The 27,471-nt window shown below is 49.4% G+C and overlaps 10 protein-coding genes across 10 annotated transcripts; 4 read left to right on the top strand and 6 right to left on the bottom strand.

The window, feature by feature from the left end:
- Positions 1-248: 248 nt before the first annotated feature.
- LTR84_007111 (uncharacterized protein) lies at positions 249-2,501 on the bottom strand (the record flags this gene model as incomplete). Its single annotated transcript, XM_064850666.1, has 1 exon — positions 249-2,501. One exon carries the CDS (start codon positions 2,499-2,501, stop codon positions 249-251), a length of 2,253 nt encoding a protein of 750 aa, XP_064702735.1.
- Positions 2,502-3,381: 880 nt separating this feature from the next.
- LTR84_007110 (uncharacterized protein) lies at positions 3,382-4,785 on the top strand (the record flags this gene model as incomplete). Its single annotated transcript, XM_064850665.1, has 2 exons — positions 3,382-4,363; positions 4,421-4,785. 2 exons carry the CDS (start codon positions 3,382-3,384, stop codon positions 4,783-4,785), a joined length of 1,347 nt encoding a protein of 448 aa, XP_064702734.1.
- Positions 4,786-6,444: 1,659 nt separating this feature from the next.
- LTR84_007109 (uncharacterized protein) lies at positions 6,445-6,867 on the bottom strand (the record flags this gene model as incomplete). The annotated part of the gene is made up of 1 exon (XM_064850664.1): positions 6,445-6,867. One exon carries the CDS (start codon positions 6,865-6,867, stop codon positions 6,445-6,447), a length of 423 nt encoding a protein of 140 aa, XP_064702733.1.
- A 1,982-nt stretch (positions 6,868-8,849) lies between these two features.
- On the bottom strand, positions 8,850-10,509 carry LTR84_007108 (uncharacterized protein; the record flags this gene model as incomplete). Its single annotated transcript, XM_064850663.1, has 3 exons — positions 8,850-9,752; positions 9,807-9,848; positions 9,904-10,509. The coding sequence occupies 3 exons, from the start codon at positions 10,507-10,509 to the stop codon at positions 8,850-8,852; spliced, it is 1,551 nt and encodes a 516-aa protein (XP_064702732.1).
- Positions 10,510-11,075: 566 nt separating this feature from the next.
- On the top strand, positions 11,076-12,833 carry LTR84_007107 (uncharacterized protein; the record flags this gene model as incomplete). The annotated part of the gene is made up of 1 exon (XM_064850662.1): positions 11,076-12,833. The coding sequence occupies one exon, from the start codon at positions 11,076-11,078 to the stop codon at positions 12,831-12,833; it is 1,758 nt and encodes a 585-aa protein (XP_064702731.1).
- A 70-nt stretch (positions 12,834-12,903) lies between these two features.
- On the bottom strand, positions 12,904-18,600 carry LTR84_007106 (uncharacterized protein; the record flags this gene model as incomplete). The annotated part of the gene is made up of 2 exons (XM_064850661.1): positions 12,904-14,430; positions 14,902-18,600. The coding sequence occupies 2 exons, from the start codon at positions 18,598-18,600 to the stop codon at positions 12,904-12,906; spliced, it is 5,226 nt and encodes a 1,741-aa protein (XP_064702730.1).
- A 1,011-nt stretch (positions 18,601-19,611) lies between these two features.
- LTR84_007105 (uncharacterized protein) lies at positions 19,612-20,598 on the top strand (the record flags this gene model as incomplete). Its single annotated transcript, XM_064850660.1, has 2 exons — positions 19,612-19,692; positions 19,744-20,598. The coding sequence occupies 2 exons, from the start codon at positions 19,612-19,614 to the stop codon at positions 20,596-20,598; spliced, it is 936 nt and encodes a 311-aa protein (XP_064702729.1).
- Positions 20,599-21,059: 461 nt separating this feature from the next.
- Positions 21,060-21,487, bottom strand: LTR84_007104 (uncharacterized protein; the record flags this gene model as incomplete). Its single annotated transcript, XM_064850659.1, has 2 exons — positions 21,060-21,341; positions 21,410-21,487. 2 exons carry the CDS (start codon positions 21,485-21,487, stop codon positions 21,060-21,062), a joined length of 360 nt encoding a protein of 119 aa, XP_064702728.1.
- An 823-nt stretch (positions 21,488-22,310) lies between these two features.
- On the top strand, positions 22,311-22,874 carry LTR84_007103 (uncharacterized protein; the record flags this gene model as incomplete). Its single annotated transcript, XM_064850658.1, has 2 exons — positions 22,311-22,450; positions 22,502-22,874. The coding sequence occupies 2 exons, from the start codon at positions 22,311-22,313 to the stop codon at positions 22,872-22,874; spliced, it is 513 nt and encodes a 170-aa protein (XP_064702727.1).
- Positions 22,875-24,339: 1,465 nt separating this feature from the next.
- LTR84_007102 (uncharacterized protein) lies at positions 24,340-26,154 on the bottom strand (the record flags this gene model as incomplete). The annotated part of the gene is made up of 1 exon (XM_064850657.1): positions 24,340-26,154. One exon carries the CDS (start codon positions 26,152-26,154, stop codon positions 24,340-24,342), a length of 1,815 nt encoding a protein of 604 aa, XP_064702726.1.
- Positions 26,155-27,471: the final 1,317 nt, after the last annotated feature.

Genomic DNA, 27,471 nt, shown 5'->3' with positions numbered 1-27,471 from the left:
GCAGTCGCCGAATCTCGCGCCACATCGCGCCAAGAAAGAATCATCCCCTAGCGCGTTTTGTTTGAGGTCATTCGCGTAAAGTGGTCACGTGAAGGACAGCCTCGTCGCTCTTTCGGCCTTGCGTCGGGGCAGCAGCAAACGTATCTCGAAGCAATAGCAAGTCTGGTAAAGTTTCGTCAAGAAACAGATAAATTCTATATATACTGTCTCACAGAAAGATAAAATTGACCACCTTCAGAAACCTATATTCATTCAAAATCATCGTCCTCTCTAAACAAAGGATCCGGTCGTGTCATTCGCACGGGACTTAATGGTACAACATCCGCTCCACTGACCCCAGTCATTAGGCTTCCTGTCCTTCGATGCACCTTGCTATCGAGCTTCTCCAGAGTGGCCATTTGCTCGATGGTCTCATCTTCAACTTCATCTTCTCCTGGCCCGACTGCTCCACTCAATGTCCTCCGTCTCGCTTGTCCTAGTTTCATTCGGACAGCCAGTCGAAGTTGGGTCAGATATTCTGCCAAGGCTCCATAATCTTGGATTGCATCGCTGTTCTTCGCTTCACCATATAATTCTTGAGCTTCTTCAAGGCGCTCCGAAGCGAATTCTGCACGTCCTAGTTTCATCCATTCGTCGGCTGTCATAATACTCCAAAGTGCTGCTTTGCGTTTGCGTGTGCCCCAACTTGTATTGCCAACCCCGATTCGGTCAGCAAAGCAAGATGTCACCCGTTCGCTGACTAGTACTCGACCAATACTTCCAACCAGTCCCAATTCAAAAGATCGGATTGCCCACTTTGCAGCCAACTCAGTCGCTGTTCGACCTCTCACTTTCAAGAGTTCAACGCCGAGGAGTATTGATCGGAGTGCCAGTGAGGGATTTGAGCAACGTGTTGCATATGAGTAGGTGGCAATCTCCAACATTTGGTCAAAGTTTTCAATCTTGAACTTGGTGCTTCCCGTTCCAATCAAAGGATTTAGTAGTGTGGAGATACAACACATTTCATTGGCTCCTGCTAGATGCTTCCATGCCTTGTCATTGGCATAATCGGTTCTAAGAAGCTCATATGTCGATGCAGCAAGTTTGTAATCGCGTAACATAAATGCATAATCTGCCAGCTTCCGCAGTAGACTTTCTGGCGTATCATATCGATAGACTCCTTGAAGGCTGTCGTAGTTGCCGCTCGCTCCGGACGTATTTAGACCGGGTGATGACTGTCGAGATGAACTTCCTATGCCTGTCCATCTCTTGGAGAGTGACATGAACCGACCGGAAATACCTCGCCGACGAGAAGCTATCTGATCGTTCCATAGTGCAATTCTTTGTTCCATGTGATACACAATTGATTGTGCTACAAGCTCCCGGATAAACCCACTGATTGCCGAAACGTCTGAGGAAAAAATATAGGGTGAGGCAGAGACGTTCAGATCTATCAGATCCACAGTGTCGTGGATGAAAGTGATCTGTTCCGATGCTGACAACCATTCACTCGTCGGTAATTCCTCCGAGTCGTCATCCGACTTGGTGCAGGGTGCAGATCTCAATCTAAGAAGATGACAGTGAAGTCCGAAATGTCGCTTCATCTGATCAAATAGTGCTGATGATTTGCTGAAGTCGTCCTTGTCTTCATCATGCACCAATACGTAGTAACGTAGATATTCCGGGTTGGCATACAATGGCAGGGCTCTTGACCCTTGGGCGGTTTGTTGATATAGAGTTCGAAGGGTTTCGATTGGTTGTTGTGTGGAAGAGCTGATCGCAATAACGGCTCCCACGGGATGTCGGAATGTTTCGTGAGGACTCATATCTTGTGATGACAGAAGTCTGGTCAAGAAGAGTTTATACAAGGGTGATATCTCACTTCGACTGGGAACTCCATCTGAATCATCCCAACCGTCACCGATGAAATATTCCATCAGTTCTTCCAAGTTTTCCAGTGGATTAGCACTGTTGGTCGTTGATGCGCCATCTCCAGCCAGCTCTCCAAGGTCCACGAAATGAACTCCAAAGTCCTCCCATGCTCGACTGGCTCCAGTACTATCGCGAACGACCACTTTTCCAGAGACCTTATTGCCAAAAGGCCGGATGAGCTCTGTAAACCCCCTCTTCAAGCCTTTCTGCACCGCGAGCTCATCAACCTCCTTTGCGGCGCAGATAGCAACTGTCGGAGAAAATGCGCGGACAATCAACGACCTCGAATCATCGGATCCATCAACGGAATTGCCAAGTGGACTGCTCAGAGAAGACTTTCCGAACCTTGAAGCCGAAGCCGATAGCCTGCCATTTGGAGAATTGGACCTGGAAATGATACTAGACAAAGTACTGGTTCGTGAGCCTAAAGTTGGAGAATTCAAGGTGTGGATGGGCAGACTTGTGGTCGATGTCTCTGGTGATTCGTCGGTCGTTGATGGGGTAGGGGTTGGTCTTCTGACATCGAGAATGGGAACCGAGGAGAGGTTTTCGGACTTTTCAGGATAGTCTCCATCACTAGGTGAGTTCATGGACAGGACTGGATCTGGTCGAGGGTTGGAAAGGAGTCTGGTCGTGAGCGTTGCATGAGTGTGGTGTGTTCGAGATCAAGATATTTGTAGCAGGTTCTCATATGATGGGCTTGTCAAATAGGTAGGTGTACGGGTGCATTATCCTACCTCTGGGTAAAGGTGATGGGTATGAACAAGTCAGATGGCTCGAGGATGAACCGCGGCTGGCCATTTGGGAATTGGGATCTTGAATGATGCAAACATGACAAACGATTCCCGGGTCGGAGGAATGATATTCCGGGTTTTTGTTCTGATTTGACAATTGACAACCAACCCCTGAATACACCCCTGAATTTCTCCATGCGCCTCAATCAAAGGTGGGCTCCGATGCTTTTAAGATGTCAATCAAGCTCAGGGAAGCCTCATCTTGTGGATTTTCGGTGGACACAATATCTCAAACCCGGTAATTTTGCAAGTGACTGACCAGATTCATATCATTGGTCTTCCTGAGCTTGGTCAGATACTTTGGTCAATTCTGAATACTGAAGGCAGAGATATACGGCCACGAAGTACGGGGAGCGTTTCCAGAGCGCCACATCCACTTTCGCCAACGTCCAATCCAGATTGCAACACCCTTCGGACGCCCCTGGCCTGAATGGCAGCTGTGGCTTGATCGCCTTCTCCATCCCCTCTAACCTTGCCACAGAATAATCAACCTCGTATTCTCTCGCGGAGCGCGTCAAGCCTTTCAATTTGTCGTATTCAAAAGGTCCCTCTTTGCTGCTGCTCGATTGTCTGTGAGAGTAGTCTGTTCAACCACTGCTTGCGATGCCTTGTTGACATATTGCTCATCTATTTTACTTTTATTTTGACCTCAATCATCCCAGCATCCTCGATCACAATGAGTGAAAGTCGGCTGAGGTGGAGATATTCGGTTTTGAGTGCACTGACGCTATTCACATTGTTTTTATTATTTTCATCATCTGCAAGTCGCTTTAAGCTTTCAGGATGGTCCGATGATTCCAATATCGATTTGTCTGGCCAATTCGAATATCAACCTGCCGTCGTCGCTGGTGCGCCGGTTCAAGTGCCGGCACCTAGCAGTGATTCCACGACATTGCAGCATGGTTCACATCCACCTAGCCTCGATGTTGCTGGGCCTGGAAAGCGACCTCACAAAATAGTAGGGATGGTCTTTGCCGGAAGGAAGGAATATGTATCCATATTGGATTGCTATCTCCAACGGAATTTGGTCCGGAATGGTGGTTGGTTGGATGAAATCATGTTCATTATGCATGTCAACCGGACGCAAGATATTGTCTATCTTCACGATCTCACTGACAACGTTCCTGAATACACTCTACACGAGATATATGGTGAAGAGGAAGAGGACAACCGCAAACCGTTTTCTGAAGCTTACAAACTCTGCAAGCCTGGTACCCTCTACGTCAAAATCGATGATGATCTACTATTCATGGAAGACAATGCAATCCAGTCGATTGTTCAGCGTAAAGTTGACAATCCCGAGTGCGTCATGGTCAGTGCAAATGTCATCAATTCGCCTGCAGCTTCCTGGGTCACTCAACATCACCTGGGCGCTACCAAGCCATACCTGCCTGAAAGCTCAATACCCGATGGCTTTGTGGATGATGATCGACGACATATGGTTGATTGGCGATCATCGACGCTACCGCATTGGGAAAGCAACAGTGCCTACAATTTCACTATTGGGAGTTCCCCACCATTCAAAGGTCATAGATGGCTCCCACTTGGTAAAGGTGACTATCATTTCACCCCAGCCGATTCAATAGGGCGACAAGACAACATCTCCCTTGCAAAAAATGCTTCATCTGAATATCTGCCATGGACAGTAGCAGCACAACGTAAGTTGAGTCTCGCCTCCTCTTCTGCTTGAAAAAACTAACAGACCACCTATCTAGAGCATTACTCGTTTCTTGAACACCTTGAAAAGGGTCAACTCTCGCTATATAAATTCGATAACTGGACCTATGACCGGACCAGTCGAAACATCAACTTTATAGCCTTCTCTGGTGATGATGTGGTTAAACATCCGGTTAGTGGAAACGACGGCACCTGGTTCACACAGAAACTCCCTTCCCAACTTAAGCAATCTGCTGTGGTGGACGGGTCCGCTATCGTTGTTCATTTCGGTACACGTTTTCAGACTTCACCAAGTGGCGGCATTCCTGGCCGTGGACTTCGAGATACCGACTTGCTGCGCCGATACAGAAGTTATGCTACCGAGTTCATCTGTGGCAAGCCTTGGGGTTCGCCAATGCACTGATCATCAGGTGGAATTCTCGTCGATATCTATTTGTGGCTCAAAACGAAGTACGACAACAAGGAAAGCTACCAGTAATGGCCTGAAATGGTCAACGTTACGGATATGCTCACAAAAAAAGCTGCCTCTTGTGGCCCGAGGATCCAGAAGCAACCAAATCCCGATTTAATCACCACCATCAGCAGCAAACAAGCACGTGCTCAATGCGGCGTTGCGATCTTGAGGCAGATCATCAGAACTGTCCTGCTTAGTGCACCACACCCCGATACTGAAGTACTACACAATCACGCCGTGAGACTCCCACTTTGTTTCATGGCCACAGTGTCGATTACAGGAACAATCGATCGTGTCCCGAAACAAGGTTCGAGGCATTGACAGGATACAAAAAAGAAAATTTCGCGGAGTCTAATGTTGTATGTGCTCTGCATGAGGATGCCATGGGAAAGAAGAGGTGCTTTCATCTGCAGTATAAGAGTAACAGTCAAATTTTCAGATATAAATGGCTGACTAAGAAATCGCGTATCTCGCTTCAAGTCTTCCCGTCAACAGCACAACATTGACGTGGGGTTAAGTTATTCCAATGTTGATCATTTCGGCGCAAAGACCTCGCGACCCGACGACGATGATTATTGAAATAATTGGATGATTGATTTCTCCTGTGCATTGGCCTTTTTAGTATACATTCTTAATGCATATCTCCACCTCCCCACGAGATATGAATATAAATGTACACAACCACACATTGAAAGCCACCTAAAGTCTACTTGCAATTGTTTCTACAGTGTCACGAATGAGAGACCTATTTTACATTTGTCACCTTCGTCCAAGCAACGATCTATAAACCATCACTTACCCGCACATCGCCAACGACAAAGAGGAACACTCAGTACCAAAACACCAAAATCACGCCCCGGAAGATTTGTAAGGATATTCCGGAGGAACCAATCCCTGAACAACGCAACAATCAAAAGTCATTCAGACCTGAAGTGCGATGTCTCTCCGCACAATCTACAATGCTTACATAGAGGTCCTGAACGAGCAAGGCTACGAAAAGCTCTCACCCTACGTGCACAACAACATGGTCCATAATGTCTCAAAACCCATGTCGCCCGACCAGTACGGTCAGATGATCGTTGAAAGCATCCGAAACTTTCCCGGATTTCGATTTGAGGTCGAGATGCTCACTATTGAGGATGATGAGAGCGCACCAACGGGTACTGGCACGGGGACGGTGGCTGCGAGGCTGAGATTGAGCTTTGTGCCAGCAGGGGAATCTGGGGATGGTGGAGGTAAGATTGCGGAGAACGAGGGTGTAGGTGAACCGGGAGAGGCTGATAGGGTGGTGTTTTATGAGCATGTTTTCTATAGCTTCGAGGCGGGGAAGATCAGAAGGGTCTGGAGCATTGTCGACTTGCCTAAGACAGAGTCCTAATATCCCAGATATGGAAAAATCTAAGACCATGAAAACGAAAAGTTGAAACTCCTCAGTTCATGGAAGTTGTTCATAAGAAATGGTCAAACTCTTCTTTGACTGAGGTGTTTGTTGAAACATTTTAGACTTTACCGAATTTTGCTTTACAGCTCTGGGATTTTTGAATACCGCCAGGATGCAGTATCGATTCCAAGGACCTCCAGCTTACGAATTGCTGAGAATGACCATCTTTATTTCTGCTTCTTGCCAAATAAAACCTTAGCAATTGAACGCCCCATAAACGCCAAATACGTGCTGAACACTCTCAAACTTTCCCATGCTCTTCCAGCCCAAGAAGATCTCTCTTTGATCCAATGACTAGCCAGAAGTTTGACATTCTCATCTTCCAACATTCCTTCCAATCGTGCACTATCCCTCATCTCAAACCACCGATAAAATTCTTCCACATGGGGAAATTCAGCAAATAGCTCGACACCATATACGACGTAGGCGAATTGTAACAGAGAGAACAGAACGCAATCTGCTATCGTGACAGTAATTCCCGGATATGATTTTGGGGCCTGCTCTTCAGTACCAGTAGGCTGGCATTCAAAACGTGGGTCCATGCGATAGTACGTATCGAGCAAACCGATTGCCTTCCTGCAAGAAGCCATGGCTGCTCTGGAAGCAGCAATGACCTGCGTGTCGCGCCAGCAGAACATGGCACTGCCCATATGACACGCCAACGAAAAATAGCTGGTGGCCTCGTCGGCCAGTTGCATCATCTCCCGGGTTCGTGCCCTGTCCTGCGCAGTTTTTCCTCGCATGCTAGGCCCAACCCTCTCAAATGCTTCTGCATACCGAATACGGAATCAGGATCCGGGAAAACGGTACTGGAGTTCACTAAATCCGGTTCGAAGGCGTCGCATATATCCTCCAGAAACTCAAGTATGGCTATGGATTGCTTGATGAACGTGCCATCGCCAAGCGCGAGAATCGGTACACTCCCGGTTGGTTTTCCTGGTGCGGTCATTTTGAGAGTTGCTGTTGTTGTCACCTGGGTGATTATGAGTATCCGAGAACCTTCTGGCGGCTTGGGCGAGTTGTTAGATGTAGAGACTCCTTTTTCGGAGAGGTAAATGAGCACCCGACGAGGATATAGGCCGCCAGGTATGACATAGAGTTCAAACGGTGTGGCCATCTCAGTAAATCTCTTGCAGAGCAAACAGGGTCTCCAACGAATCTAACAAGAAGTTGCACTGCGCCCTCTCTCAGAAGTGGCCTCTTTCACGATGTGGTGATCCCTCTCGCGTAGACATTTCCCACCTCGACGATCAAAGTCTCCGAGAAAATCTCCGCCATGTTCCTGGAATGTCTCCGAGACATACACCTACTTGGCTTGGTAGGAGGGTTGTGAGGTGTCGCAAATGGATCAATGCCGAGAATAGCTATGAGTATCTACCCATTACCCCAAGTATACTTCAGGACTCTGGACGCGCATCTTGTGGTTGCAATTCCAACTATGGCTTTGTTCTTTGGCAGAGTGGCTTCCGACCATGACACTTGGGATCAATAACGCGAGAAGTGGGTCTACCAGCCCTAAGGTCCGACGAGGAGTCTGCGGTTATGTACCTGGGGACCTAAGTGTGACGTCCAATAGTTAAACTCCACGACCATATTTTGGGCCCGACAGACACGAAGTATCCCGGGTAGTATGGGCGAGGAATTGGAAGCGATGAAAGGGACGGACGATTAGATAAGTAGCATGATCGACTTGTTCGATCCAGCACTCCTGCACGTATGATCAAATCAGATCTTTCATTTGATCTGGTCACGAGCCATCGGGTCAGATTCTGACATCACAGATCGTTGCTCAGTGCCTCTCAGCCGGGCGATATCCCGGTGCTGCATAATCTTTCAATTTCGATGCTTATATACCACAACGTCTGCACGACTAGAAGCATCGCCACAGATTTCGTTGGGTTGTCGTATCAGACAGAAGATTGCAAAAATCTTGGCTTCCTTTGGATTTCGCTTCTCAGACATCCGAACCTTCTCTGTGATTCGAACCATTGTGCAAAAATGGAAATCAACTTTGCACATCTGACTACGTAGCTTAATCATGAGCATTGGAAAATACCCCTTGCGGCCGATGCCAGTACTCCGACCCTCCCCTGTTCACTCTGTGGTTTGCTATACCTGGTATCGTGCCATGCATCCTCTCTACACCTCCCATTCGGTTCGGATTTCTGTTTCACCATTCAGACGCTGTGGCGAACCTCAGAAGACCCTGCCACGAGTGTGCTGCCTTGACTTATTAAGCGCTGCGGCGCAGGTGACAGAAGTGGCTATTGGGGGTTTACTAGGTTAGATAAAGAAGCTAGGTATGCTCGCAAGTGATTGTTATGACCTGATACATGGTGAAAAGTCGGTAAGATATCAATTTCATCCATGCTTCATGTCTTTCAGTACCAAAAGCGTGGTCGGTAAGCTATGCTGAGCGAACACAACATGCCTATCATCGACATGACGGTGTGATAGGAAGCTCTAAAAGGCGTGTGCATGGGGATTACCCTCATTTACCCTAGTCCTCGCCCTCTGCGGCACGAGTAAGATCTACCTTCTCGCCCTTGAACTTCCAGGCCTTAACGCCACTCTAAAACAGCACCGTCAACTCTGCATATGTGCGGCCCTTCGTCTCCGGGATGCACAAGATGGTAAACACTAGAGACACGGCACACGTTCCAGCGAAGAAGAAGCCTGTCTTGGCACCCCACGCCCAGGCGCCTGGGTTGAGCATGAAGGGTGTGATGACGTTGCTGACGATGTTGAGCAGGTTGTAAGTCATGCGGGCGAGGACGATAGATTTGCTCCGCAACGAAGAAGAGGGGATTTCAGAGACCAACGCGTAGCAAATGGGGCCGACAGTGATGTCGTAGATGACGGTGTACACGATCAGCATGCTCCCAATGCCCCACGAGATGGCGGGCCGTGTGGTGTAGTCGACCGTACCAAGGCCACCGATGACGATCAGGCACAGGCCGAGACCGGCCAGGCCCCAGATATACAGCGTTCGCCGGCTGCAGTATGGTAGAAGGAACCAGGCAATGAACACGCCGACGATTCCCAGAGCGTATTGAATCACGCTCATGTTGAAGGCCTGCACGGTCGGTAGGCCAGCTTGTTGATAGAAGTACGTCGAGTAAGTGCGGAGACCTGTGCCGGACAAGATCTGGATTGCCCAGACGCAGCAGGCGAGAATGGTACGGCGGAGATCAACCCCTCGGAAGCAGTCGAGGTACGAAGATCCAGTGCCAGCTTCTTTCTCTTTGTTGACAGTGACTTGCATGAGTGCCATCATGTGGTGAATATCTTCATCAGATCGATTATTGCATGAAGTCAGACGACGCAGATTGCGCTTTGCTTCTTCGAGGCGGTTCTGTCGCACACACCACCAGGGAGATTCCGGTGCGAATGCAATGCCGACCATCAAGGGGACTGGCCACATCCATTGTAGCGCGAAGGGGATTCGATACGCCCATTCGTCAGTGCGTCCGGCCTGCAAAAAGTGGGTAAGCATAGATCTTTATGGGAGTGAAGTCAAGGAACTTACCATGGCTCTAAGGACACCTGCCGAAAGGAATTGCCCAAAGACCTGTATCTACGTAAGTAAAGATCAATGTTGATGGACCGGATAAGCCGAGACATACCCAACAGAGGTTGACGTAGGTTGTGAGATAGCCGCGCAAATGGACAGGACAGACTTCAGCTGCATATGCGGTGGTCAGCGTTTGGAATATTCCCCATGGAATGCCCTGGAAGATCTGTCCAACTTGTAGGACCTCGATGCTTGGTGCGAAGAAAGGAATAAAAATGGTGCCGGCCATTAAGGCTAAAGAAGCCAACATGGTCTTTTTGAACCCGATACGTTCGGAGATGTGACCATTAAGGTACAGGCCGATAAGTGAGCCAACGGAGGCGCCATTTGACAGACCTGCTTGCCATGGAGCTGGGATTTCGTAGCGGCCGTTAGGTAGTTGTTTGCCATAACGCCGTTTAAAAGCCGGCTGGGCGTTCAGAGAGCCGATCAGTTTCATGTCGTAGCCCTCCATGATAATGGCGGTTGACAGCAGGACAGACCAAGCAATCGCAGCAGGGTAAAGCTTCAGCGATTTGAGGAATGAGGTTTCTCGTTCATGTTCAGCCGCGATCTGGGCCTCTCGTAATTCCTCGCGATCATCATTCCGGCTTTCACAGTGACTTGCGACTTCTTTGAGATTTGAAAGCCCTGCATCATCTAACTTGGGGTGAGACATGGTGGCAGTGGTGAGGGGGGTAACAAAATGGAATGAATGTTTTTTCTTCCCTAACTTTTGGATGATCCGAACGATAGAAGTATATGGAACTGAAGCATGGCCGAAAGATCGTATATATATATATGTACTGGACATGCGTGCCGACGAGCTATGTGGATAGGTGTGCCATTCGCCGACTTAGACGCTCGCCTATCGGCAGTATCTCGCAACCATCTCTCAGAAGACAGCGGGTAGACAGAGTGTGGTAGCTGAAGCGTTGCGGTCGGTTGAAGAAATCTTTGATGTCATTCAGTGGGCACTCGTATTGCTGCAGCCACTGCCGCAACGAATCTACGGACTCCTCGGCTAGCTCGCCGATAGCCGACGAGGCATAATGTCCGCCTTGTAGAGAGGGGTCGGCGAGGGATTAGCGGTGGATACCGAATCTTTTGCCAGCGGGGGCAGTATTTATATATCACATTACAGCCTGAGTAGCATTTTGCGCTTGAAGAATGCCCAAAACAAAGAATAGTGAACTACTCATGCCCCAATAGGCTCAAATCGTAATCCACGTACACGATTTCAGCATGCCACATGCAACTTTCCAACACAAAACCACCTGGTGGAAGGAAGGCATCGTGTACCAGGTATATCCAGCGTCTTTCAAGGACTCCAATGGAGATGGCATCGGAGACATACCTGGCATTATATCGAAGTTAGACTACATCCGAGACATAGGGGTAGACATCATTTGGGTCTCGCCCCATTTCAAGAGCCCACAGGTCGATATGGGATACGACATCTCTGACTTCGAGGATATACACGAACCATATGGAACGCTCGAGGACTGCGAGCGTTTAATTCGCGAAACTCACAAGAGAGGGATGAAGATCATTTTCGACCTAGTCATTAATCACACCTCCGACCAACACTCCTGGTTCCTTGAATCGAGATCTTCTAAAGATAACCCGAAGCGAGACTGGTACTTCTGGCGAGCTCCTAAATTCGATGAGCATGGTAATAGATGTCGTCCCAACAACTGGAGGAGCCAGTTTACTAAACCTGCGTGGACTTGGGATCCGCTCACCGAGGAGTATTATTTACATGTCTATGCAAGTGGCCAGCCCGACCTGAACTGGGAGAACGAAGAATGCCGCAGGGCAATCTACGAAAGCGCGATCAGGTTTTGGCTCAAGCGCGGTGTGGATGGCTTTCGCATCGATACTGTCAACAAGTATTCCAAGGTCCCTGGATTGCCGGATGCCCCAATCACAGAGCCGCAGGAAGCCACACAGGTAGCTGTCTGTCGATACACCAACGGCCCTCGGATCCATGAGTACTTGAAAGAGATCAAGGATATTTTATCAGGGTTCGATGTCATGACAGTTGGTGAACTGCCAAATACACCCGACAGTAACGAGGTCCTACAATACATCTCTGCGCGCTCGGGCGAATTGAACATGGTCTTGAACTTTGACACGGTGAACCTCGGACAAACGCCTGGAAATCGTTTTCTGCCGCAGCCCTTTGACAACCTTGATTTCAAGAACCAATTAACAAAATGGCAGACGCTGCCTGCAGAGACTGATGCATGGACTACCGTCTTCCTGGAAAATCATGATCAAGGTCGATCAATATCTCGGTTTGCTTCAGATCTTCCAGCATACCGACAGAGTGCAGCCAAGATGCTGGCGACAATTCTCGCGACCATGACCGGAACATTGTTCTTATATCAGGGCCAAGAGATCGGTATGGTCAATGCACCTGAGTCCTGGTCGCCAGATGAATACAAGTGTGTCAGATCGGTCAATTACTTTCGCGATATCTGTGCGCGCAGTCGCAATAATTCAGGTTCAATCGAGCAGGCCCGCCGCAACCTTCAGCGTGTGGCACGAGACCATGCCCGAGTACCGATGCAATGGGATGCGACTCACAATGCCGGCTTCTGCGATGAAGACGTACAGCCTTGGATGTCGGTGCTGGATGTTCATCGCGAGATCAATGTGGCTGATCAGATAAACACCAAAGGAAGCGTACTGAGCTATTGGCGTTCGATATTAGCTCTCAGGAAGAATTATGCCAGCCTCTTTGTGTATGGGAGCTTCGTGGCCATTGAACAGGAAAGGAATTTGATGTCGTTCCTGAAGATCGACGAACGCACTGGGGCAAAGAGCTTGATCGTCGCAAACCTATCGAGAGAGACTTTGCAGTTTACACACCCTGATGGCTTTGCATCGGAAGAGACACAGTTTCTGATCGGCACTCACAGTAATGATGCTGAACCAGAGTGGCAACAGCAGGTTTTGGCACCTTTTGAAGCCAGGGTCTACATACAGCAAGGCTAGAGCACTCGATACTTCGGAAGTAGCTGTGTAGAACCAGATGATTCATGATCATTAATCACCGTCTCCCTCCTCATAAGAAAGGCGGGACAGTGCCGTACTGCTCCACGCAGAAGAACCGCGAGTCCACGCGTTCACCTTTTCGCAGCTGCTCCTCTGTCAGATCGCGCACAAACGTCTCAATAAACTCGGTATGCCAAAGCGGGTTCCGTATAGAATGGAATCTGCCCAATGCCCACGCCACCTCTTCTTGGCTTTTACTTTCAACAGCGTAGAGGAAGAGCGGCCAAGCCAGAGCTGGCTGGCAAAGTAAGGTTTCTCTCTTCGCTTCAGCCTCCATCTCATGTATCAGTGCCCGTATTTTTTCTCGTGCCGGTAAGATTTTCTTCTGCAAGGTATCCACACGACCCTGGGAGCGGCAATAATAGATGATTTCAGCATAATAGCACAACTTGCAGAGGCTGGACAACAGATTTATATGGGGCAGTTCCTGTTTCGAGCACTGGAGTACTCTCGACAGCTCGGCTGTGCTGCAGTCAAGGATTGCTGGCCGGCCTTGCCACAGGTTCTCAAGCTGCCGCGCAATGGTGCAGGAGATGCGGTCGACCTGTGATTCAACCGCAGGTGCTCCGCGTGGGCGGTGATGCCGATTCATGGACGCGGCAAGGATGGTTATTCGCTGTAGCTCTAAGTAGAACTGAAAGAGGCCCTGCTGCAGTGATTCCGTCACAGAACAGAAGCCAAGACCAGTACTGGAGGATGAGCCACGCAAACAGAGAGCTGCATTTTGCTGGTCCTGAAGTAGACTCAAGATCTTGGGACTGAGGATGCCACGTCCACCAAGGTGTAGGGCTTTGGCGTGAAATAGATGCAACCAGATAATGATCCGTTGGACAAGAATGGACCATGGCTTTTGATCCTGGGCTACCTCGAGGGCGGCAACAAGCGCGTCTTTCTGCTTCAGAGTGCTCGAAATGGTTTCTTGCTGAGCTACTACTTCGAAGCAGCAGAGAAGAAAGGTTGTCACAAACAATTCGTCTATGCTGAGCTGGCCATTCTTCATGGTTAATGTGTAACCTGCTTTGGCGGTAAAATAAGCAGGCAAGGTATCTGCTGTCTCTCCGCCCTTGGCAAGTGTCTCGTATAGATTTTCGACTGCAATCAAGGTCGCAGATATTTGTGGGCTGCTACTGGCCATCTGAGCTATCTCAAGTTTGGCATGAGCCCAGTTGCTTTCATCCCAGGGGACAATGAATGGCAACTGCATATGATTAACAAAGTATGCAAATTGAGATGTCGGTTCCATAGCCTCCGCGAGACGCTCCGAGATGTCCTCAGAATCGTTTTGAGGACTTAGCTGCAAACCGAGTTCTTGATATGGAACGGTAGAGAAAAAGTCACCCCACTCGCCCACCATGGCATCGAAAGAAACCGATGAACGTCCGGGAGAAATTTGCGCGTCTTGCGCCGCTACGTCGAGTGCCGGTACGTCGAAAGTGTTACTTGAAGGCGTAGCTGTATTGTCCAGAGCGAAGCCATCGCTGTACGTATTCAGGACTCCTGTTGCCGCAGAAGCAGTCTGATACAGATGTGTCGGCTGCTGGGAATGGTAATCAATGGACAGAAACTCATAAAGGCAGGCTCTATTGAGACGTGTACAGTTAAAGCAGACAGGTCGCTCCTCATCGCATTTGACTTTTCTTGAGCGACAAGTCAGACATCCCGTCCGTACTCTGCCCTTTCGTATGGGACCTGGGCGATGCCCCCCTTCCATTTGCGAAACTAAAACCAAATTACGCGGTTGTAACTCATACCTAGGGAAAACTGTGTGATGAGAGATTGCAGAAAGCCTGTTGCGTTGCCAAGCTTCGGCTCTCGCTTTGTACGCGGGGAAGCTATGGTGAGCAAGGGCCAACCTCGGAGGAATGTCAAGGCTTGGAGGCTAGGGACGACTAGAGCCACACCCTCCCGGGCATGGCATCGTCGCATACCTGATTTGTGCCTTCAAAACATGTACCAACACTCCGGCAAAATACGCCGGTAAAGTCATGAGACCTCCAAACATCTATACCGGCGGCTTGGTATCAATTCTGAAATCCTTCGTCATCTTCGTAAATTCTTCTGTGCCATTTGCGCCCGTCAACGGCCCACCTTCCTCCTCTTCCGAATTTGTTGCCGTTCTGATACTGCTCTCTTGCTCATACCACCAGCCCATCCGGAACAACTTGTCGGCCCAGATTCCTTGCTTCTTCCATTCGCTATCGCTCCACCATTCAGCACCAGGCGGGGGAGCCGAGCCAGATTTTTCATCTACGAGCGTGCTGCTCGCCAATAATGTGGCAGTTACGGCGATGGTGCCTAGTGGTTTTGAAAGGACTTTTCTTGCGTCGATAAGAACGAAAACAACCAACCCACAGATGAGCAGACCTACGAGTAGCCCTTGCAGAATCCGCGTTGAAACTTCGGACTGGAAGAGGCGGACGCGGTTGGTATTCGTGTATGAGGCCTGCTGTGTGAGAGGAATGGCTAGAGCCTGACTCTGGTTTCGTGGTAGGTCCTCCATAGTTGAGCGGAAATCGGTGTTGAAGATCTGCGCAGCGTACGTGCGGTACAGCTTTGTAAAGGAGGCAATGATGGTAGTACTATTGGCTAGCTCCTCCAAAGGCACACCGTATTTCCCAGCGATCATGGCACTGAACACACTATCGATGTCGCCACCCTTTGTGACATTGAGATTCCCATATTCCGGGGATAGATCGTACCAATCAGAAAAGTGAGTGGCAGAGCTTTCGTCCACGATTGGAGGAGATGCGATAGCAAAATCTGGAAGATCAAATGTTGCATCCACCTGAACCATCTCAACTGAAGCAGAGCACAAGTGTATGGCGAGATCTTTTACCTCCTTGTTTTCATCGATAAGCGCGTACGTCAAAGCGAACGCAGCACACGGTGGGTCACCCACCAACGCCTGGGAGCTGCCAATATACCACGGTGTTTCATCCCAAGAATATATACGAGCTTCTGTATACTCGACCATTTCATTGCAGGTAGAATATGTCCAATTTATCATAAGACTTTGTTCAGTGATGTTTAGTTCGACATCGTGGATCTGGTCTGTTTGGACAAGACTGCAGTTCACCCCAGCACGGAGGGCTGATGTAGTAAGATCGATGGTACCGTTCATGTTCGTGATATTTCTAGTCGCCTCCGCCGACTTGTCAACCGACAACGAGATTTGTGGAAGGGCTAATTCATCATAAGTCCAGGCTGGATATGACATATTGGCCTGGATAATCAACCCAGGAATAGTCTTGGCCCTTGTACTCGAGTAGAACGTACAATCGTAACAGCCTGTTGTGTTGAACCAAGTAAGGCTTTCGACGTCAACGGGAGTGATATTTGTGATAGCTTGGGGTATAAATAGGCCACTCACGACGATCGTAAGCAATGGTGACAGTATTATTGATACAGAAGCAGCGGCAAGTGCGAACTTGCGATTTCGTAGTGCCAACCATACACTTTGGAGAGCAATGCCTCGGAACTGCTTTTGAAACATGCTTGATTTAGCATCGCAGTATTCTTTGGAAAGCGCATAGTAGGCTGCAGACAACTCCAACTCGAAATCCATAGAGTTATAGAGTGTACCAATCAGTACTACCACCAACGTCGGCACATAGATCCACGCATACCTTGTTAAAGATTCGGCATCAACATCTGCAAGGCCTTGATTGGTATTCGACTTGCGATAAGTAATCTCGAGAGCAATGATGACGGCAATGGGCGATATCAAACAAGCTGACATGGCACGACGGGTGAGGACCCAAGGACGCCACCACCGAAAAGTTTCTAGCGTGCGAGATCTTTCCATGTGCTGAGTGCTCGAGCGGACAGAATTCTTAGGAATACCTTGAATCGAGAAAGCACGTACACCTGTTCGTTCATCCACGAGAGTTTGAAAATTGTACTGGGAAAGGACATTACGCAAATCTTTCATATCAAGGTGGCCAATCATCCGCAGTTGTCTTTGTAATGCTGGACTTCGAGCCATGATTGCAACCAAGGGAGCAATCGCATCAACGTTCCGCGGGACGACTCCTCGGGGAACGAGAAAGGTGACCATCACCGTAAGGAGGCATATTGCAGCTGCCAAGCCTTGCATTATCCTCGTCGGTAGTTCGCGGACCACGAGTCGAGATTCACTTTGTGATTTTGTGGCTGACAGTGGAGCCGAATTGCCATAATCTGCAACTGTTGTTGTGAGGAAAGTATTGGCTATTTGAGCCGCCAGTCTTTGAAATGTGCGTTTGCTTAGACTTTCGAGGGTATCCCGATCAAGGAGATCTTTTGGCTCCAAAATTCCCATCTCCGAGGCACCAAGCCGCATGAAAGCATCCAAGACAGAGTTTTCAGGATCAGGATCGAAGTCAATTTGGGTAGACAACTTGACAGTACTTTCAACGCCATTGGTAAGGTCCCCAGCTGAAACTCCGGCGAGTTGACGAGAGTCCTCGCTCGCAGGCACGACTTTGATAATGTTATTCATTGAATCAGTCGTGACTGTAACTGGCCCGATGCTGTACTCCGGCACACAAACAAGGTTTGAAGATTCTAGGATCTCATTGTCGTTCTGTCCCGTACCCTTGACGTGCAAAGCCGTGACTAAAAATCTCCATTTTGAAGGATCCTCGTTCTCAAGATTTGAGCAATTCGCCGCTTGAAAGCTTGCAGAGTAACCGTATCTTGGCTCTGGATTCTCATCTGAAGTGTTGTACATCCATGGATAGGCATCCAGAAAAGCCTCGTAAATTTCACATCCCGGAAGAGATATAGTGGTATTCCAGTAGCTGGATACTGGAGCTATGCTGTTCTGATTGTCATGACCGACTGTGAAGTTCATCGATCCAGATTCGCATTTGGTACTTGAGCTGAAGCCCTCCAGCGTTGCAGTGAAGGATTGGAGGTCGCTGGTATTTCCTGATAGAGAAGAAAACCTTTGGACGGCGTACATATCATTCGTTCCTGGTGGGTAACTAGTATTGAAGGCTTGAATGGCATACAGGGCGTACGCAGGTCGTGTGTCGACAACTGACCCACTAGCGAAATTTGCTCCATCGAAGATCGTGTCGTATGATATAGTGGTTCGGATGGAGTCGATACGGATGGGTTGTAGAGTTAGTAAGCCTGTTGAGACTATGGTTAGGACCTTGGTGAGAAAGAAAATTATGACGGATAACGCAACGCCGTAGTGGCCAGCGAGCACCGAACGCCACAGGGTTGTTGCTTGAAAGGGTGTGATATAATCGAGTAGAAGACTTCTTTCTGCTGGGACAGGCCCACGTGCCATCTCCGCCCATGGTTGCAAAGATTTTATGGCATTGTCCACCTGACGCCAGCCAACAGTGAACAGTATCAGAAAGGCCGTCGGCCCATAGGTCCAAAGGTAATGTAAGTTGTCGTTAGTCTCAGCGATTCCTTGGTATGTCTGTGACCGACTGTAGATCCCCCCTAGGGTCGCAACGACTGCCGCTGCAAGCAGAGCAAAGGTGAGGAGTACTGGCCGGCTCAAGGCGAGAGGATTCCATTCGGTGTTCGTGGGCCCATTGTATCTAGGCTCATCAACAACGTCTTTGATTGAACTTCCGAAAGTTACACTGTGTTTTGGATCATGAGTGTATGCTGATAGGTCATTGCGCATGGGAATATCGTCGTAGATCTGCTGTGGGCGTTGATATCGCCTGGTGAAGGGATTTTGGAAGCGAAATCTCTCCATAAAAAGCTCTGAACTTTCGATTAATGATCTAAATGCTGTACATCATAATACGTAAGGAATAAGAAAAGCCGGAAAAACGTGAACGAGCGTAATGGCAGGTAAGAGTGGATGATTCACTACCTGAATAGTTGGTTCCATGGTTTAATAGACTTCAACAAATTTATTCTAGTTAGCTGAACATCGCCGTGCAAGACAGTGTTGTATTTCTGGTGAATCAGGCCGTCTTCCAATATGCATCAAGGTCCGCCAAGCACAGGTGGATTGAGATTGGAAAGTTCTCATTGGACCTACCTGGTCAGGCCTAAGCATATGATACTCTGCCGGGCCATAAGAGGTCGAAGGGGTCCAACACTGGAGGCTAATGGCGCTGAGCCGCATCAGATTTTTGACTTTTAGGCGTCCAAGGAGATGGTCGAGGAGACCCTAGTGAACTGTTGCTATTGGGCTGTTGCTTGCGACTCGTTTGGAGTTGAGCCACCACTAGTCTTCCTGTTGTCAGGGCTGAAGAAGAGCCTTGCAAACGAGCACTGGGGTGTAGCCAAGGCTTGAAAGCCTGCCACTGAATGTCCTCATTTAGGCGATAAAGAAGAAAGTAGGGGATTCCGTGCCTGAGGTTATGTAAGGCGCTATTCTCGGGAATTCCTTGGTCATCAAGTGCTCCAGGGGCAAAGGGCGCGGGCAACGCTGGTCTAGGTACACCTTGAGATGGTGGATGGTTAATAAATCAGTGCATGAGAAGCAGCCACCAGATTATGAAGCATGATGTGATTGTAGTCGAGCGGTTGGTTGTCGTTGCATCAGAATCCGAAAAGGTGAGGGTGGGTTTCCGCCAAGTCGCGTCAAGCAGAACTCGTAAGCACGTGACTGACCTAGTCCTCGGCTAACATGCCCTTTCCAACATTTCGTCCTGAGGTCTTGTTCCATGACTTTTCTTCCCATGAAGTCGTTGTGGAATTAAGCTGTCTCTCTCGATCCCCATCGCCCTATTGTTTTGCAGCAAAGACTCTGGAGATGGCGCGCTCGACCGCCACTCGAAGTCTGCTGGGACTTGCCCGAGGATTCCGAGTGTTGTATTCCGCCGATCCGTTGACAGTAGGAGGTCCTTGGATGAACTGTTAAGAGCTCAAACTAACCATCGCACAGCAATGTCTTGCTCCCAGGCTCTGTCGTGCATACGCTACAGAGACTCGACTGCCGGTCACAGAGACCGCATCGGACCATCTCACTGCTACAACGCTCCGACCAAGCCACAGTCAAAGCCCTCTTTCACTAAATGCATTCGAACAGCCAGTTGTTGCGACATTATACCAATTTCCCTCCCTCGAACCCAACGGATATGCCTTATACCACCCCCAGTTCCTCAATGCCCCGTTAAGGCGCGACATCCTTCATCGAGCAGTCATTTTTGAAGCCGATGGATCGCGGCAAGGAACTGCCAGTACCAAATGGCGAGGCGATGTACATGGCAGCAACCGCAAGATTCAAGCACAGAAGGGCACGGGTAGAGCTCGTGTGGGAGACAAAAAATCACCTATTCGGCGCGGTGGAGGTGTTGCCTTTGGACCACACCCAAGGGACTTTTCCACAGAGCTGCAAGCCAAAGTCTATGCGCATGCCTTTCGTGTGGCTTTGAGCTATCGCTATAGGAAGGGAGAGCTCATCATTTTGGACAACGATGTTAGTGCTTCACTTGATCAATCGGACCGTTGGCTCAATAATGTCTTCTCTGGCAATCGGTGGACCAAGACTGATGGTCGCACTCTGCTTGTCACAGACCTGACCCAGGAATCATACCCGGAGATTTTTGAAAAGATGGCTGTTGTTGGGGCACACGCAACTCTGAAAGATATCAACACTGTAGATGTCAAAGACTTCCTAGAGGGAAGACGCATCGTTATCGAAAAGGATGCGCTTCAGACAATACTCAGTCCGTCGATCACGGGTTTGCCTCCGGGCGCCAGTGAGAACATGGTTCGGTATGTTGAGAAGACTCTGTAAAATTATTAGTGTACAAGGAAATTCAAAGATGATCATTTTTTCGGCCAGGTGTCGCTCTACGTTCCGCTACAACTATCCATGCAAGCACGTGCAACTAGGAGAATCATGGATCAAACTTACAGATCTGCTGCTTGTGACCCGGATGCAATAGTTGAATACTGTGCGACAACGATCGGATGTGTTCATCCCGCGAGCATGGCCTTTTGAAGACCAACTTTGATCACATGATCATATCAAGCAGAGATAACACTATAAACGCAGGATTCCAGGGACGAGACGACGCAAAGCAAGAAATGTTCGAAGACTTGACATTTTCAGTATCTCAACATGCAATTCCAAACACCAACTACCCTATCTATATTTCCAGTGTTCTTCAGTGCCGAGAGGGTCCTCAAGCAAACGCAAAGTATAGCATCACGACCACTCTATTGCCTCCTACCACACCACAGCAACTTTCTGGCTCAGCAAGGTGAGTCGGCATTCTCGTTCTTGACCGGCGAAGGACTATCAATCCTGACTCCATCGAGGGTCTGTTCGGGCCAAGGCACCGCCTCGGCTGCTTTCACAGATTGAAGATTGTTTCGAGATTTGGCCTTTTTGGGGGTGTTTGTGCGATTACGTTGAAGCGCACCCGAGTTCAAGACTTTGATGTCAATGTTGTATCGCTTTCGAAGAGTGGTGAACTTGGGTGGAATGGTGGACAGACTCATGCCAAGCTGTTTCGCGACCCTCTCGGCATCGACCTAGAATTGGGCATTGTTAGTATTCGCACGAGCAATATCTTGCTCTCGGAATGTTGGGCTGGACCAACCTGCAGTGGACCAACAGAGTTTTGGATCGCAGCAATAAGGATTGCGATGTCCGAGTCCTTGATTTCGACTTTTGCCATTGTTGTTATTTTGCTGTGCGAGTCTTTAGAGCGAGGGCTACTCTGGACTTTTGCAATCGGTGTTCTTGGAAGACAAGACATTGTGGAGAGCAATGGAAGAGCTTTTGTTCGACTCTTATATATGTGATTGAGAATGCTACAAGAGATTTCAGCCTGGTTGTCAACATGAATCAAGAGCATCGATGAAGGGACGAAACGATGGCAAGGACTACACCTGGATTTCACCGTATCGTCATTACAGAGAATTTCACAGACTACATGCATGGATCAGACCAGAGGCCGTGCTGGCTTCTGTCACACCGCTGGAGCTTCGCTAAAATAGCTTCGAGCGGGACAGGTTTTAGCGGTCGCATTTCTGAAGCTTGGGAGATATGTATGTTTGTCCTTGCTGACCTTTTTCAGGCTGTCCTCACACCTACATCGACAGGTGATCTACAAATGGGACGTGTTGCCCATCTCCTCCCACCCAGATCGGCAATACCCAACCTTTCTCTTCTACGTCCTGGTTGCAAGCTCTGCCGCTTTCATGCCAGTATTTCCCAGCACGCCTGTCTGGTGGCACCCTGAAGCATCCATCCTGCATTTTCTGATGATAGTGCCGCCATGATGTGATATGCTTCCTGCTCTGAACGATCCACTCCTACCTCCTCAAGCGGCTGCTAGGCCCGAGCCTTCTGGCTCTCCCAGATTTTCATCTTTCTCTCTGTTTTCTCTTCCCGTTCTTCCTCTTCATTTGCATTCAACTCCACCTACATGTCGTAGGAGCTTACGAAACACTTGGTACCTCATTGTTCAATTTTCTACCTCTGCACAATTTGCAAATATGCCTTACCAATGGACAGCTGAGAGGGAGCGCCAAATGCTCCTACTAGCTATATCTCGTGCCAATCTCAGACCATCTGCCGATACATGGACTGCTGTTGCTGGCCTTCTTGGAGGAGGTCTTTCAGCATCGGCTGTCAGGTATGATGAAATGTTGTGGTGCAAGGGTTAACACCACTGACACTGTAATAGTCAAAAGTATTACAAGTTGCGCAACGAATCGGACAAAAAACTGCATGGAAGCCTGGGTATTTCACCTCCTTCCACACCAACCAAGCGCAAGAGAGAAGGCGAGGTCAAAACACCATCCAAGCGGCCAAAGCCTGTCGCCAAGCAGGAAGCCGAGGATGGAGAACCGTTTTCTGATGCAAGTAGCAGTCCAATCTCCAACGGTGTGAAAGCAGAAGAAGAGCGCAAGGTGCAAATCGATACATTTTCGACAGGCGAGACATTCTATGTACCAGAGGACTTCTTCAAAAATGGGTATGGTCAGATCACCCCAGAGAGTAGCATGGTCAGCAGCAGCGTGAGCAGTAGCTATGTTGGGGGGAGCTACTTGAATTGAGATGGAGTGTACAACAATGGGAAAGTGGGATGCACCACAGCTTCTTGCAAAGAGAGTGAAAAGAAAGAGCAACCATGGGCGTTCAACGTAGGCGATACTTTGGAAATTGGAAGGAAAGCGAATCAAAGTCTGGTCGAGCCAGCCTCCTGACTGATTTTAATTCCAAGACCTGGAGTAAAAGGCTCACGGAAGATGGGTTCCATCTGCACCATTGGCCTAGCTTCGACCCGAGGGCATTGCCGGTGAATTGTATTCGAAAACCTATATCAAGTTGATGCCTGGCGTTCATACTGGAAGACTTGTCGTCCAATTGTACATTTTTTAGCGTTTCTTTCACCTGCATTAGCGTGTTCCTCTTCCTCCCAGGGGTGTGTGCCCGTGCGACACTCACGACACTTCTTGGGACGGATTATCCATGTCGTCCATGACACCCTCGAAGTCCTTTGCAAGTTCATGGCCTTCAAAGCGACCAGAGATCCCAGTCAATTGCTCATGGGCGTCCTGCCATTGGATCTTTTCGAAGCCAACAATCCTGACCAAGCCTGGTCCAGAAAAAAAGGCAACTCGGCTACGCTGAAAACGCGTCGTTAGCTCTTCTTTGAGGAGCATTTTCCTGCAACCACTTAATGCGCACCCTACTCATGGTTCGCCCATGCATTGTTGCTACTTGTCACATACAGGAAATCGACCTATAGAGTGCTGCCATCCCTACGAGGAGCCGGAAATCAGATCGAGCATCCGAACTTCCTACACTTTCTTCGGATTTGTCCAAGTCTTCACAAAGACCACACAGACGATCCAATGCATCAGTGATAGCTGTGGTCTGAGGTGTCTATCCGTACGTTATGTTAACTACGCCCCGCACTAGCGCTCAAGTTCCAGTCGTCATGCAGCTTTCCCCTCTATTGAGTTTCCCAGCCTCCCCCTTTTCCCACCACTCTCATCCGCCTGCCAGAATCCGCAGAATAGGCAGCAACTCGAACACGTCAATCTTAGGACCTGTCACCTTACCGTGGAAGTGCTTGCATTGAATGAATGCGCAGGCTTTTTGCGCCCGACGTGGATGAGTTGCGGCGTGTGATTTTGCTGCCGTCTGTCCTGGGCCAGTGGAGAATGCCTAAAGTCGTTTGCCAGTTTCGCTCGGCTAGACTTAGGCGATGCTGAGAAGTTCGCAGAGGGGAAGGGTCACCCAAATCCTGCCAGCACGCACCTAACTAGGGGGCAGCTGTAGTTGTGCCCCAGGCAAGCCCAGCTTGTATGATCTTGTAGAATACTGCCATCAGAATGATACACACGGTGCCCGGTGCCCTCAGATGACGCATGACTTTGAAGCAAAATGTAAAATATGATGAGCCAGGGAACAATTATATTGGGCTACAGTAGATACGAGAGCAATGCCTCATCCTTCTTGCCCCATGATATCCAATCCGATGTAAGGCGCTGATATCGCAACTACCCTTTGCAATCAATCAAGGACAACGACATCAACATCAACATCCCTGCCTCCATTCCTGACACGCGACCCTGCCATCTCCACGTCCTTCTGCCTGACCCTCGCAGGCGGCTGCATCTCTACGGACGACGGGCCTACACTCGCCGTTGCAGAAGCCGACGCGGCAGTGAACTCGCGCTGGACCCTGCCCATGGTCTGCGCGATCAAGTCCGGATGCTCCGAGATGTATTTTTCCGCAAGCCGGATGCCCGTCAGGCGAAGGATTTCCGCCACTTCGAGGGGTCGAAGTCGAGATGGCGGTTTCGTGTTGCGAGGTTTCGTGGGTTCTGCTCTGCCCGCGTTGGTATCGGTCTCGTTCGGTGGGTCGTTCATTCCATTGGGTCTTTTGAATGGTTCCTCATTGATTGGCGCCGGGCCTGGGGCTTGCGATGTCGGTCTGGTGGGTGCTGTTTGGTACGTCTGAATCGCAGCCGCTGGGTAGGGAGATGCACGCTGTTTTCCTTTGCCAATGCTCGTTTCCTCTACGGGCTCCATATCTGGCGCCCGCGAAGCGGTATAGTGGCTGGTGGACAAACTGATGTGTGACGGTGGTGCGCTTGCTGTTCTAGGATGCACCTCAATCGTGTCGATGGCTCTGGACGAATTGGCCATGTTTTCCTGACGTCGTTGTGGCTGATACAGATTCTTGGTCACATCTGACCGAGTTGGAACACTATCTGCAAAATGTCCGTTGGTGCTTGGTTCGCCTCGTTCACCAAATCCGCCAACTCTCAATGGTCGAAAGGCACCTGGGGAGGCTGAAGATTGGTAGGGCAGGGCAATGACCTGGGCGAGCTTAGCTCTGCCTTTGGACACAATCTCTGGGTTCTGCAGATTTCGCAGGTGGAGTTTGCTGAGTGCTTCGTGTTTGTCCAGCGCGTCTTGACTCGACAGCTGACTGAAGCAGAGTGCGCATCTGAAGAAGCCGGCGTTGGATACATAGCCGAACGATCCTGGCTCTTGTGTGTGTCGAGAGCCGGTCTGTGACGACGAGGACACTGTCTGGTACTCAAGGTCGTACTCGGGGACTTCCTTGTATGGTCGCTTTCTAGGTGCTGCCTTGCTTCGAGTTGGTTTTTGCAATGGCGGGCTCGGTGATGGTATGTAGCTTGGATCAGTCGAGTCAGATGTGAGTTCGCGCGGTCCTGGTGGAATGGGGAACTCATGCTGTATGGATGGATCTCGCGCTTCCCTGGTGGCGTGGCCATTCATTTGAAGGAGCGGAGATGGTGGCTGTCCATTTACGGCGCGAAAGCCATGATTTGCGCCGTTGGGAAGTCCGTCTGGCGAGAGCTGTGGCAACACTTGCGATTCGGGAAGACTGCTCTCTTCATGCTCAACCGGTAAAGGTGATTCGTAGAGCCTGGGTCGCTTGGGAGGTCTCTGCAACGCATGCCTGGAGTGCGCCTCGACCTCTCGTTCACTGACGAAGCTGATGTCCTGGTCATTAAAGTCCAGATGCATGGTGCGTCGGGATTGCCTAGAAGACGACGACTTCTGCGCGACAGGTCTTTGTGTGCGTTGAGCGCCAGGATTTTGTCGACCAAGGTCATCTGCAGCTTTTGCTATTTCCTTCGCGAAGAACGACTTGACAGCGTCGTAGGTCGCGTCGTCGCCGAAGAATTTTGCGATGCTTGCATACCTGCCTTTGAACTGTGCGTTGATCAGTTCTGCGAGTGGACAGAGTTCGTGCTTCTCTGAAGAACTTACTGCAGCCTCGCCCAGCTCAGCGTAGACGGCTGCTAGGAGCCGGAAGACGCTTTCTCGTAGTCGCCAGTTGATGGCCATCAAGGCGGTCTGGGGTGGTGTGTGTGTGCTGGGAGAAATGTAGGCAGGCTGATGAATTAGGAAATCATGGCTCACAGGAAATACTGCTGGAGATCATGCAAGACGGATAAAAGTGAAAACCCGAGTGGTCCAGCCGAAACGTCGAGTTTCACTTGAATGCTGGGAGCGGTGATCAAAGGGGAAATTGAGCACAGAACGACCGAAACTAGCCACGTCGTGGTGGGAGTATGGCATGCAAGAGAAATTGAGAAGTCTCCAATTCTCTCTTGACAAGTATAAAGCATTCATTTGCCACTATATCGACTTGCTGGAGAACAAATACTCGACACGATACAAGCATCGACTAGAAGTATGAGCTTTAATGGTGAAATTGAATCTAGCCTAGACAGACCTCCTGTGGAGTGACGGGCTTGCTCTGCTGGTGCCATCTGAAGCTATTGAGACAACTTTGCATCCTGTGCTGAAATGAACTCCTTGCTCGGGCACTCAAAAGAGGGCGGAAGCGTCGCAGGGGACAAAGTATCAAGCAAGTGACTGGGAACTTTGAAAGGGGCGGAGGTGGGTGAGGCTGCATTAGTTGTATCTGAGCCATTGTGGGTCATTACAACTTGGAACTGGATATATAATACCCGCAACGGGTGGTATTGTTCGTTTTCCTCGACTTTCTGCCGCCCCAAAGTCGAGGGCCGTAGAAGAAGGTAAAGATTACGATTCTCCATTGCCTTTGCTATGGTTTGGCGCTGCGATAATCGTTTTCAAGTTTCGCGGATTTGTTCACTTCGTAGAGGGGCGCGCTTACTCAACCTAACCTCGCCCGCCTAGCCACGTAAAAGCTGCCTGGGTTCGTGGATACTTGGTATCTCGCATACAACGATAATGCTGAGGCATATAACTCTCTGTGATTTCATAACTATGGTCTAAGTTCGCGTGAAGTTCCTGTAGAGCCATACGCTCATAGAGTCTCAAATAACTAGGGCGAGATCTTCGCTGGCCGGCCGCACCATTCTCGTGCCCACAAAGATTCCCCGATTTCTCATTAGGACACGACCTGTAGGAAGATGATCACAAAAGCAGGTATTCTCATGTCTTTCTGTACTTTCTGTCTCCATATATCCAGTACATAACGTCAAGTTGTTGAGGCTGCTTTCGCTAGGGTTTGCCTCTTGTGATCATGAGCTTGTCCCTCCTTTTCGACTGGTCCTTTCTTGGCCATAGATCTGCAGATATCATCATGATGACAAAGTCATGGATTCTTTTGGTCGCTCACAGAGACTCGTGTGACTTACAACTTTCACCATACTGTCTTGGCGTTCGTGC

The sequence above is a fragment of the Exophiala bonariae genome, assembly GCF_035927105.1.
Source record: "Exophiala bonariae strain CCFEE 5792 chromosome Unknown scaffold_27, whole genome shotgun sequence".
NCBI lineage: Eukaryota > Fungi > Ascomycota > Eurotiomycetes > Chaetothyriales > Herpotrichiellaceae > Exophiala > Exophiala bonariae.
Note: the sequence above shows the minus strand (reverse complement) of the source record. Positions and strands in the feature narration are given on the sequence as shown.